This window comes from Protopterus annectens, chromosome 9.part0 (assembly GCF_019279795.1).
Source record: "Protopterus annectens isolate FY-2018-M chromosome 9.part0, PAN1.0, whole genome shotgun sequence".
NCBI lineage: Eukaryota > Metazoa > Chordata > Ceratodontiformes > Protopteridae > Protopterus > Protopterus annectens.
The window spans coordinates 1,384,761,412-1,384,774,927 of NC_056743.1; the positions used below are offsets into that span (position 1 = coordinate 1,384,761,412).

Sequence of the window (13,516 nt, forward strand, 5' to 3'; positions counted from 1 at the left end):
TGTCACACCCAGCAACAAGGTGTGCAACTATTTCCAATTCAGTTTTACAAAACCTACATTTGTCTGTTTCTCCCACATGTTCAATGGACTTTGTAAATCAATGTGTGCATAGCCCACTATCTGGGTCCGCCAATATTAGCCTTTCATCTTTTGGTTTGAATTTGCCTGTCCTTAGCCATTCCTGTGTTTGTTCATGATCAACATGAGGTTCTTCCATAAGTTTTCCATACTTGCAACTATATTTATGCTTTTTCCACATTTCTTGTCTTCTCATCTGATCCTTCACCTTATATTTTTGGCACATTCAGTTGCTGCCTGATTTTTATCTATTTCTGGCTTGATTTCCATTCCTGCTTAATGCTGATAGGCTTATGCGAGATTAAGCAGAGAAGTCATCTTAGATTTATTCTCCTCATGTTACAAAACTTTCACTACTTTTGGGTCTTGTGAGGTCAGCAGATATATGTGGAGTCCCACTATTGCACATCTATACATATAATCAATTTCAAGGAGGTCCAGCCCTCCTTCAGAATGGGGAATATGTAATCTTGGTATGTACTGATTTTTATAAATCATTTGGTGAGCATAAAGCATCCTTCTTGTTTTCTTATCTAATCTATCCAACACATGTTGGGGCCAGTCAATCACTCCAAAACTGTAAGTTAGGACAGGAAGAGCAAATTGGTTTATAGGTTGGATTTTGTTCCTAGATGTCAGTTCTGTTTTCAGGATTAATTTAAGTCTTCTGAAGTATTCCTTACTAAGTTTTATTCACATTTGTTTGTGTTTTATTGTTGATCCTTCATCAATTCCCAAATATTTATATACTCCTTCTTGCTCAAGTTCTTTTATATTACATTCTTGTCCCAAACTGATGTTTTTTAGAGTTGCAGTTTTTCTGCTTTAACAGTTGCTTTTGCACATTTATCAAGACCAAATGACATTCTTATATCATCTGAAAAAATGTTGACAACTTGCAGTTGTGCTTTCAGTTCCTCATCTGATGAGCTATACCGTTTTAAATCATCGACAAAGAGAAGGTGAAAAGTGTTTACAGTTTGTTGTTTTCTAGGAGCCAGATTATATCCATGATCTAAGCTGTTGAGTAAACAGCTTAATATATTAAGGGCAAGGCAGAATAGTAATGATGACACTTATAGCAGATGGCATCATCAATGTCTGGTGAGAAGAGGATGATAGTAGGAGTCTCTCACATGCTGTTCTAAAATGATCTCCAGAATGTAAATTAACTGAACACAAACACACACTTTCTAATTTCTCCAAATCTTTTGAGTTTCTAATGCCATGATGGGAGTGGACCCCATTCCTAAGTCAATGCATGATTAAAGTTCATGAAATTAGTACTGCTTCAATCTTTGATGTCAGCCAAAAGTGCTCTTCGCAGCACCCGCAATTTGCCCAGTAATGACTCCTTCTGCAATTTGTACAGGGTTACATGGATTGGTAACATATCTAAATATGATTGTAAATTCTTTTTTATACCCATTGCTCCTACTACTATTGGAACTGTCTGGGTATCTTTCTTCCACATTGCTCTTATTTCTGCCTGCAGATCTTGGTATTTTATGACTTTGTGTCTCTCTGTAAGCAAGACACTATAGCGTGTGGCGATTTCAATGATCAATGCTACTTTTGCCTTCTTTTCTTGGACCACTATATCCGGTTTTCTAGCATCTGTCTTTTAAACTGTTTGTAATGGGTGATCCCACATGATATAAACTTCATTATTTTTCAAGTGTGGTTGATCTTATGTAATGGCAGGTGAGGGGTTAAGCTTTTAAAATGGTAATTTAAAGGGGCTGCACAGAAATTCACAGACTGCTATTTTAAGGGTAAGAGCAGAATGACACTGTCTCCAAAAACCAAGTTGTAGATTAAGGGAAAATGTGTTACTCTACCACTATAGCACCAATTAACCTGACAATCTGTTACTTCGCAGCAAACAGCATTATATTAGCCAAACAAAAAGAATGCAAATGACAGGGGAAATTAGTGGATTTGTTTTTTTAATGTGTATTTTTTTAAAGCCAGGTAGAGCACATTCATGTATTTTTTAATGTTGGGGGGTGCTCACCCCCCTTGCCCTATTGCTTCAGTGCCTTTGAACACAGTACAAGGTTTGACTTTCATAGCGTCAGACAAAACTTTACAGAAGATGACATCATCATTGTCTGGTGAGAAGATGGTAGCAGGAGTGTCTCATATGATGTTCTAAAATGGTCTCCAGAATATGAACTTACTCAATACAAACACACACACCAATTGACCTCAATAAAATGAGAATCCCTACCAAGAAATTTACAAAACACAGTAATCAATGCAAGCACCACAACACAAGTCTGATTTTCATAGTGTTAGACACCACTTTATAGCATCATCAGTGTCTAGTGAGAAGATGGTAGTAGGAGTGTCTCACATGCTGTTCTAAAATGATCTTCAGAATGTAAATTAACTGAACACAAACATACATTGGTTATCTGTAATGAGACTAGAACCCCTACTTAGTTATCTTCAAAACACAGTATATAACACAAGCGCCACAGCACAAGTCTGACTTGCATATTTTCAGACAACACATTAGAACAGATAACATCATTAATGTCTGGTGAGAAGAAGATGGTAGTAAGAGTGTCTCACACGCTATTCTAAAATGGTATTCAGAATGTGAATGAACTGAACACAAACAAACATGCACATGTGCGCGAGCGTACATGTATGCACATGCGTGCACACACACACACACACACACACACACACACACACACACACACACACTTACAGACACACATATAATGCAGCTGTTCTATTAATTTAACCCCTACCTATTTTGTTCCCATCTGCAGAACACAGTAGTTAATATTTGCTCCATCACCAAAGTCTGATTTTTTTTGTCATAGTGGCCTTTGTAGATAATGACATTATCATTATATGATGCAGGTAACATATCCTGTTATGAGAGTGGTATGCAAAGTGTGGACTTTGGATTTTATGTTTTTGTTCCAATGTGCAGATATACTTTCAAAGACAGCTTCTTAAACTATATGCAATGAGCTGTTAGGAATGAATGTTGCAGAAATGAAACATACATGCACCTGTTTCTCAATATGTTGTGTATATTACATACTTTCAGTCTCACACACACACACACACACACACACACACACACACACACACACACACACGCACGCATGTACACACACACACACACACACACACACACATGCACGCATGTACACACACACACACACACACACACACACACACATGTTTTTGATCAGTATGGATTTAAGTGTTGCATGTGTGTTCCTATTGTGATGAAAACATGTATGAGACAATCTCAATGTCTACTGTTAGTATAAATCTTTAAATGATATAGCAATGCAGTTGTGCTATTTATTTTTGTAGTGTATCTGGCATTTGAACTATTACTGACATATCTATTTCAAGTGCCTGAATGCAGGGCACACATGAGTCTGACTAAATATCTGTGTAGTCACTAATAATTCCTTTCCCTTTGGTTGTGTTTTTACATGGCTTTTGATGGGATGAAGAATAACTGGACAATAAACATAGCAATACATATCAATTAGCTCTTTACATAGTGCCCCACCAAGCAAATGGTTTGCGAGTACAATGGCAAATCGAGCATGCAAGATTCACATTTAATGAATACAACTTAAATTTGAGAAGTACTTATGTATATATGCTTTGGTAGAAATAGCTGACAGATACTATGGTGGTTATACTATAGTTTATATTGGAAATGTTGTGTCATAACTTTTATGGCATTAAGGATTGTTACTATTGCCTTCCCCTTTTGTGCAGAGCTATGCAAAAAACAAATGCCAGTCTCTGCTTAAATGTGAAAGTAGCACTATTTCTATTGGCTTGCCTTCCTTTTCACAAACATGCAAAGTAGTGAGGAGCAGCCATCAGCACTTTGGACAGTACTGACTGCAAGAAATACAGCCGCTTCCTAACTTTCCATGTGGTAGCTGGTATAAGAGCAGTGACTTCATTTTTAGAGCACAAATGACACATGGTTTGAATCCAGCTCAAGTGAATTTTTTTACGGATTGTGTCAGGTTGGCATTACATACATAAATGTGATAATTCCTGCAAATGTGAGAAGCAATGAATACAGTGAAGTACTGTGTAAAAATAGACATCAGTTAAGTGATTTATGTCAACATTACATATATGGATCTGTATTTTAATACATTTAGCATTCCAAATAACTGTTAGAGTAAATGTTTCAAAGTACTACCTTTACTCTGCTTTAACTCTATGTTCCTTTGGGGCAGGGAGTTTAAGCAACATTGCATGGAGGTAACCGGATTTGAGAGGCCAATGTCATAGAATGTGAAGAGACATTCACTGTCTCTCAGCATTGGTGCTCAATGCCAAACTCAGTGGAAAGCAGATGACAAAGAGTGAAGGACTTTATTAGGGGGGACTTCTGCCATGTGTGTGATGTGTGATTCTATTTTTTGATCAGATTAAAGTTCTGAAAATGGCATAGATATGAAAGTGGTGAAATGGGGAGAAAGCAGGGGAAAACAAAGGGGCCGCAATATAGGAATGTGCAGGAGGAATTTAGGAAAGAACCATAACTATCCACTTCTTCAACAGTGTAATATGAACATGGAAATAAAACTGGATGAATTTGGACTGTCACCACAACACAGATGTGTAACAATAGTGAAATCATGTTGTATAGCCAATTGGACTGAATCAAGTGTGTTGAGAAGACTCATGTGCACAGTGGAGAGCTATATATGGGATAATTTTTTTTTTTGTGGGGGACAAGTGCCTAGTTTTTTTTTATTTTTTGTCAGGGTCAGGAAAGTAGAGCAAGTGAGGAAGCAGGTGCAGACAAACAAGATAAACAAGAAAGATGCATGAATGGTGAGGTACACAATCCACAAAGAAGGTAGGGGGACACCTTGACTGGGGATAGGGAGAAGACATTGGAGACACATGCCAGTCAAGCATGGAGACAGGGAGAATCTAGTCCTCACCTCAGAACTGTCATCACTATCTACTTTCTCAGCTTCCTGATGGATTTCTTGACATTTAGGTTTTTGGTGCATTCCCACAAGCAACTTCTCCAGATGGCTGAGGTGTGTACCAGTGTTATATTCTAAGACCTCATGCACCATGCCTGGCAACTGCTGGTAGGTGACAGAATCCCCACCTCCACCAATAAATCTCAAGAGTAACACTGTACCAGCTGCTGGGGTAATGCCACCTGATGTTGAGAGCCTATGTAGTGCAGGGGCTGCACAGGCAACACTGCCAGGTTGCATCACAGATGTGCTGGACATTGGTGCAGTAGCTATTGGAGGGGTAGCAGGCTGACACACATTGGTTGGCCTACCTCAATGTGCTTGAAATCATTCTGTTGGTTGTCAGAAAATGACATAAGAATGGTGTGATCACACACATAAAAATAAAAGGGAGAGATAAGGGGTGGGTTAAGAGACAAAAAAAGATAAAAAGATAATTAGAACAATGATATGTCACAGACAATAAATTAGTACAATAAAAATATATTTTTACTTTTACATTAACTATACCTTTTAAAAATCAAAAATAGGACTGAGAATTCATCCAAATAATCCCTGTAATATGCATATATTGCACATATACTTTTAAAAATTATGCAGATTAAAATAACAACATGGCATTTATGCCAATTTTGTCAAAATTAATATTAAATATTTGTATTAGTATGGATTTGTAACTTGTGGGATTTGAACCCACAACATCTGAATACAGTATTACAATTGACTCCTACAATTAACTTGAGTTACAGAGTAAAGCATGCTTGCTTGCTTTTACAATTAAGATATGCATGTTTAATTTACTGTTAACGAATGGAAGAGCAATACCAATAAAAATAATAGTTAGTTTGCAGTGCATACATACCTCTTGCTTCTCTGAGTATTTCTAAGCATTCACCATGGGCCTCCCTGTTCACTGAAAACTCCTGGGCATCTGAAAAAAAAAAAAGAAGGAGAGAAAAAGAGAAGAGCATTATACATAGCAGTCTTGGTTATCCCTAGCTTTGTATATCATTTACAGTGTCTTTATCTATATACTTACAAAACTGTGGGATGTCAGTGGTCTTAAATTCTTCCAGCCACTGGTTGAGTTATTCCTGCTTGTGCCATTTCAGGTCATTTTAGTGATGCCTGCATTGCTCGCCAGTGCATGGAATGCCAGTTGCACTGGAGACAGCATTGGCTAGACTATTCCAAGCTTCCAATTTATATTGAGACCCGGTATAGTACCCTTACAGCAGCCTATGGCTGTGGTGCTTTACAAGTAGTACAATAAATATTCTTAACTCCTCTATACCCTATCTTTGAGCCCTGAATTGGGCACCTTCCTTTGTAGCTCCTGCCATGTCTGCACAAGTCATCCAACAACAATTAAAGTGTTTTCCTGCCAGTTCATGATGTCGCATTTTAAGGCCAGTGCACAAACCCGCACAACCATGCCAACTGCATTTGCATGATGGTGCTTGGAAAACAACATTTCCAAACAGAGAGGAAAGCAGTTTATGAAATAGGAAGTTAATGTGACAGCTGGAATTAATTTATGGCTTGTCTGCTGCTATACTTGTAAAATGACTTGACTTTTAAGACATGAATTGGATGCTGTAAGTGTTAAAAGTGACACATATTTTGTGCAGCCTAACACACTGATAAAAGGAATTTATATAATATGAAGTTCAAACATAAGTAAAATAAAAATATATATTCTTCCACATAAGTATTTTTCCTCGTTGCCACAAAAGTGTTTGTCAGATATGCTCATTAAGTATATGTACACATTAAAGAGTGAGTGGTGCTACACTTCAGTTAACCATGTATATGTGTGACCTGACAAGGTCCTGGTTTATGCATTATCATGTGTGATGCAGGAGTAATGTATGACAATATACTGGAAATGCATATACTTTTATTATTATCAGGAAAGATTTCTGAGTTCTGGGTCAGACCATGCAATACATTCTGTTTTTCAGCATGCATGTGTTATGTAAGTTGTGTAGATGGCTATCAGTAAAGTATTAAGTCCATCCCAGGGCAGAAAAGAAACTTTTAATTACAGAAACATAATTGTCAGCATAACCCCAGTCACACATATAATTCATATGATGTCAATTGTTATACATAGTTATTGTTATTTATAATTATCTTTATAGTGTTAATTTTTATATACAATTAAGTGGAAATGCATTAATAAAATTTGGATTGTTCAGGATTAGAGCCCTGGTCTACCTGTATTGTGCCTATGGACTTACATCTGTTGCCACAGGGAAAGCTATGCAGCAGGTGTACTTTATGCACTCATTAAAGTCCAGAGTGCTGACCACTGCAATGTTTAGTTCGATTTAAAAGCTTGCTAAAGTTACTTCTACACTTTGCAAGTGTATCCTGAGTGACACAAACAGTGCAGGGAAGGTAGTTTACATTGTTGTTGTGTCTTCCTTCTCTCTCTCCCAATAATCATTCACTGTTGCAATCTATTAGGAACTAACAGTGTTGTAAAGTCCACACTATGTTTACATTTGCTACACAAAGTCAAAAGCTTGGTATTCAGCAATTCTAATGAGTTCACACCTCATTTGCATCTTCACTGTGCTCAGAGGGCTGAACCTACACTATAAAACGATAACTGTGTAGCTAGGGAACTTAAAGGTGAGGAGACTTGTGTATTTGGACAAAACAGAATATTGCTATTCCTTGAGATTTATCTGCAGAGAAGGCTTCTGGTTTTGCTAAGATATGACTATTTTTCAAGTACTTTCTAGAATGTGTAACTTATTACAAAGCAAGATATATATATGTATATATATACATACATATATATATATATATATATATATATATATATATATATATATATATATATATATAATGTATATCCGGCATAAAATGGAACTTTTATCTGTATGCACTTTTATAGCTCATTGCTAGCGTAGGCATTTTTGACAGGCATTTACATTTCTCAGACAGACAGATTATTAACTTTCATCACAGGTCTTATTGTTAAAATTGTTCTTTTACAATCTACTATGCTATTGCATGAAAATGTAATGTACCATGTCAATGACACAGGTGTTATGCTTTTGAGATGGCCGAGCGATACCTCTAGTGGAGTGGTGAGCACAGTGAGAGAGGATTAGCAATCATATAAAATTGACTTTTCTGTTGTAAATATGTTCACATTCTGATAATTGTGTGGAAAGCATGTATACCAATTTAATTCTGTGGTATTCCTTGGTTTGTACAAACCTACATTTGTTTGTTGTTTTGGGGTGAGGGAGCCACCTACCATTTGTGTGTTGCCACAACAATAGTATGTTTTACATGCATTTCTCTTGAAAATGTGTAGGCATCCTGATTGGGGGCAAGGAAAAATGTATGTAGTCCCTAGCATGCTGTAACATAGCATTCAGTAATTGATGTAGGATCATTGATGCTGATGCCTGTGACACCCTCATCATGTCCCCTGTTGGTCTCTGGAAAGTTCCTGTAGCTGATATTCAAAGTGCTACACATACCTTAGTCTCCATGGGTTTTGGCTCCTCTCGGTTTGCCCTTAATCTGAGTTCATGATGATAGAGGCGGCTCCAGAGTTCTTGTAGTGCATCTCTATCCACCCTGTAGCACTCTACTATTTCCACCTCATGCAGACCATGAAAAATTAAACAGGGTCTAGCTGCCCTTCACCTTCTTGGCTTAGGTCTATCAGCAGCAGCAGCAACATACACATGCTAAAGAGAGGTAGCAGCCACTAGCATTATTTCTGTGTAGAGTTGTTTCTGTAGCTATATGCCAATAGGTTTTAGAATTCATGTCCATAACCTATACTGAGTGCACATGATTGCTTTATAGCTTATTCATAGGTTCACAGGTGTGTACTAGGCTAATGGCCCTGGAGCCTTTGCAAGCCTAGCCAATAGAAGTGCCTTGGCATCATGCCCCCCGACGTTAGTTCCCAGTGCCTCTATCAAGTAGACCCACTGGAGTGATCTCCAGGGTGAACTTTCTATTTCCTATCCACTCATCAAGATTTTTCTTGAAGAGGGCCAGTGAGGTGCTCTGCTTGACATATATGGTAAGTCTATTCCAGAGCATGAGCAGTCTCTGGGTTATGAACCTGACCCTCCAGCATGTTCTGTTGGTTGTGGTAATGAGGTTGAGGTCTCTGGAGCATGTGGTGTGGAGGGATTGGGATTTCTTTAGAGGTAGCATTTCTAACAGAGCTGGGTCACATATGGCTTTGTAAGTCAAGTAGAGATCACCTCTTAGTAGACGATATGAGTCAGAGAATAGCTGGAGTTTTTTAGTCTGTCCATGTAGGACATGTGTTTAAGGTCTAGGATCCTCTTCATGAGGTACTTTTGTGGCCTTTCCAGCTGTTGCATATTTCTAGTGAGGTACATGCCAAATGGGGCATTATACTCAATGACTGGCTTAATGAGTGAAGAGTAGAGAGAGCTGATGACCTCTTTCTTCCTGGATGCAAAACCCTTGGTAATGAGATGTGCCACATAGAAGGACTTTCTGATCACAGTGGCAATGTGGTGGTCAAAGGAGAGGTTGCTGTCAACCTGTGTCCCCAGATCTGTTATAACACCTTCAGTAGTCAGTGGGCTCCCATCAATATGGTAATTACTGGGAACTGAGTTTTTCAAAAGGGAATGATGACGCATTTTTTTGGCTTTTTTTTTTGTCTCAGTGAGCCCTTTCTGTAGGATGTCTACATCATTTGGGGAGTTAATAATGGCTCTCAGCTTGCACTTGTCTGTGAACTTGGTCAGCCAGTGTCCTGGCCTGGACTTCTGAGAAATTGATGCCAAACAGGAGAGGACCCAGGACCGATCCCTGTGGGACTCCACTCGTGACTGGTCGGCAGTCTGACTTGGAATCCGCTACTGTCACACTGTGGGTTCTATCTGTGAGCCAATTTGCAACTCACCTAGTGATACAGGGGTTGATGCCTAGTTTTTTGGGTTTATTAATAATTCCTGAGTGGGGAATGGTTTGAAAGGCTTTGGCCAGATCAAGGTAGACTGTATGAACTACTTTGCCTCATCCACAGCTCTGGTGATTGACTCAAAGAAGTCAACCAGGTTGAGCAGGCATGAGCTACCTTTCTCAAAACTAAACTGTGTGGGATCTAGAGTTTGGAGATTCCATATATCCTTGTTAATGAGGTCCATGATGATGTGCTCCATAGCCTTACATATAAGACTCATCAGGCTAATGGGGTGATACTTCCCAGGGTCTGTAGTCGCTCCCCCGTTTATGGAGAAGGATGACTATAGCAGTGCGCTATTCGGTAGGGACAAAGCCTGAGGTGAGGCTGTGCTTGAATAGGGCACACAGATGTGGTGCCAGTTCACTTTGTAGTTCATATAGAACACATACAGGGATATTGTTGGGCTGCATGGAAGCTGTATTCTTGGCTTTGACTATGCAGCCTTAACCTGTGCTGCAGTAATGCTGGGTGCCTGGCATTCCTTCGGTAATGTGATTGGTCCTTTGGGCGGGAGAGAGGGGTAAAGCTGGCACTGAATCGGTCAGCCAGTATGTTGGCAATATCTGTTGGCTCAGTATAGGAGGTACCATTGTGCAGTAACTCAGAGCAAACCTGGGTATTGCCATGGAGATTCTTGATATAACTATAGAAGGCTTTGTGGTTGTTTTTTAGTGTCTGCCACAATTCTGCCTTCATAGCTGGCTTTAGAAATTTTCATGAGGGATCTCAACTTTTTAATGAGGGTTTCCAGTCTTGGAACTTCACCTTTTTCTGCAACAGTTTCTTCCTTCTGTTGTAGAGTTTATTAATGGCAGGGGACCACCAGATTGGCTTCCTTTTTTTGGAGGAGAGCATCTTGGTTCTGTTGGGTATGACTAGCTCAATGCATTTATGTATGAGTTTGTACAGTACACCAGTGTATGATTTGGCAGTCATGCATCTATTTTCCATTTACCTGGGTGCAGAGAAGTTAGCCACCTCTGTTTTTAGGAGCCCAAAGTCAGCTTTGGAGAAGTTTTTCATGGTGGTTACCTTTGCGGGGGGTGTGGGTGAGATGTGTATTTCCATGGTGATTAGTTTGTGGTCGGATCTAACCAGGGAGACATTGACTATTGATGTAGAGTAATAGTTGTCCATGTCAGTAATAACCAGGTCTAGTGGGGGTAAGAATGAGCGGGTCCAGGGCATTGGAACTGATGAATTGCAGGAAGTGTTGGGCCAGTGTATTGGTGCATGAGTAGTTTTCCCAGTTGATGGAGGGGTAGTTGAAGTCACCTAATATGAGAGTGTTGGATTGGACTCTAACAGTTTCCAGGGTGCTTAGGAACATGGAGTGAGAGTCTTAGGACATGGTTGGGGACCTATAGCAGGCTACGACCTGGATCGCCATCTTACCCCATGTTAGTTGTACCTGAAGTATCTCAGAAGCATTATGCTGGGCTACTAGTCTGTTGTTGAATAGCTCCTCCACCTTGGACTGGTTGATTAGCATACAATTCAGCTTGCTAAATTGTAATTAGCATGCCACAATGTTTACCAGGTTTGCACGGCTCTGCATGTCATGTAGAGCCTCTTACTGAATACAAATCAGCACTCTACCATGTGCTCATCACACCACAATGCACACACAGATTTAGTGCACCATGTATACATTATTGAATCCTGCCTGATATTTTAAATACATTCAAAAATTGTTACCATGTCTTAGAAGTGGACTGGACCTCTGTTATAAACCCAAATAAAGATAAAACTTTTTTCATTAATCATGTTATAGTGATTTTAGTGTTGCCAAGTTCATCTTGCCTGTTATTTCATATTCTGTGCTGCTGTCATTGTTTCTTATTCTACATTGTTTTCGCTGCTCTTTATTGCTTTTTCTTGCACCCGAGTCATGTCTGAAATTGGTACATTTAAACAGTTTACTTACACAGTTACCAAACATCCTCACATATATTTTATATTCAATATTTACAGTATAGAATATTCACTTGACACATAAGTGTATTATATACAAATCACTTTGTTAATTTTATAATGAAAGAACCTAGCAGACTGAAACGTAGCTGTCTAACTTTCAACAGATTAAACATTAAAAAAACAGAGTTACAAATATAGTTCAGAGAAAAATAATAATAGCATGATAGTATTTTTACAGTGGCTACAATAAGTAAATAAGTACATAAAAGGGTGTTCAAATTGAGCATGTTAGGAGAACAGTAAGTTTTAGTAAAGATTTGTAAGCATGATAAATGAGTGTACTAGGAGCAAATTGCAAGCTAGTCAGGGTTAGAACAGGGGCAGAGCCAGTGAGTTAAGAGGTGAGTTTTGAGTTGGGATTTGAAACTGGGAAGAGAGGAGATAGCAGTGAGGTTGGAAGGAAGGGAGTTCCAGGCTTTTCCTATTGTGTTAGAGAACAAGGAGTTGTCTGCCAAGTTGTTGGATTTACAGGTTGATATTAGAAATTTGTTAGAAGAGCATAGGCTTTTGAGGTTACAATAAGGGCTAATAAGGGTAGTGAGTATAGGGGTGTTGGTAGGTTTGTAGAGGATTTTATGGGCTAAGGAGAGCTGGTGAAATAAGATCAGATTTTGCAGCTCAAGCCATCCCAATTGTTTTAAGTTTAAGCAGTGGTGAGTTCTAAAGGTGGAGCCAGAGACAAATCTGGCAATACTGTTGTAGGCAACAGCCAGTTTGGAGAGTTTAGTTTTGGACAAATATTATACATAGGGGAGGCATAAAGGAGGGTAGAAATCAGATGGGAATGGGCAATGGAAGTTCTGGCAAGTGGTGTAAGAAATGGTTTAATACTAAACAGGGAGCCAAGTTTTCTGTTAACTAATTTTATTGTGTTGTTAATGTAAGAATCAAAGCATAGGTTGTTGTCTATCTCTACTCAGAGGAGCCTGGTGGTAGGGTCAGGAGATATGTTGGTGCCATTACTAGACAATACAGAGAAGTTGAATGGAGAGGATTTTTGGGTGGGGGAGAAAAGTAACAGTTTGGTTTTCTTGGTGTTTAAGATTAAGCATCATTTTAGGAACCATTTTTCAACATTTTGGAAAGTCTCTTGGGTGATAGAGTGCAGTTCATAGGGTGATGAGGCAGAACAAATCAAAGTAGAATCATCAGCATATTGTATACAGGTAGCAGAGGAAATACTGGTATGTAGATCATTAATGAAAATAGAAAACAGAAGGGGGACAAGTATTGAGCCTTGGGGGACTCCAAGGGTAATGGGTAGGAGGTTGGATAAGTTGTTTTGCCAGCGCACTGCCTGTTGTATGTTATGAAGATATGACTTGAACCACTTTATCTCACCAGAGTCGAGAGCAAAAGCTTTAAGTACGTTTAACAGTATATGGTGATTAACCATATCAAAGGCTTTGAATAGGTCAATAAAGAGAGCAGAGGTAAGTATATTATTGTTTCAGTTTTT

At 38.9% G+C, this 13,516-nt stretch overlaps 1 protein-coding gene across 1 annotated transcript in view; it reads right to left on the reverse strand.

Moving 5' to 3' along the window:
• The window catches only part of LOC122810684 (vomeronasal type-2 receptor 26-like), a 171,411-nt gene that overhangs the window by 57,629 nt on the left and 100,266 nt on the right, over positions 1–13,516 (reverse strand). The window contains exon 5 of the mRNA XM_044082253.1: positions 5,953–6,021. Within this exon, the coding sequence (XP_043938188.1) occupies positions 5,953–6,021 (69 nt within the window). The remainder of the gene's footprint in view (positions 1–5,952; positions 6,022–13,516) is intronic.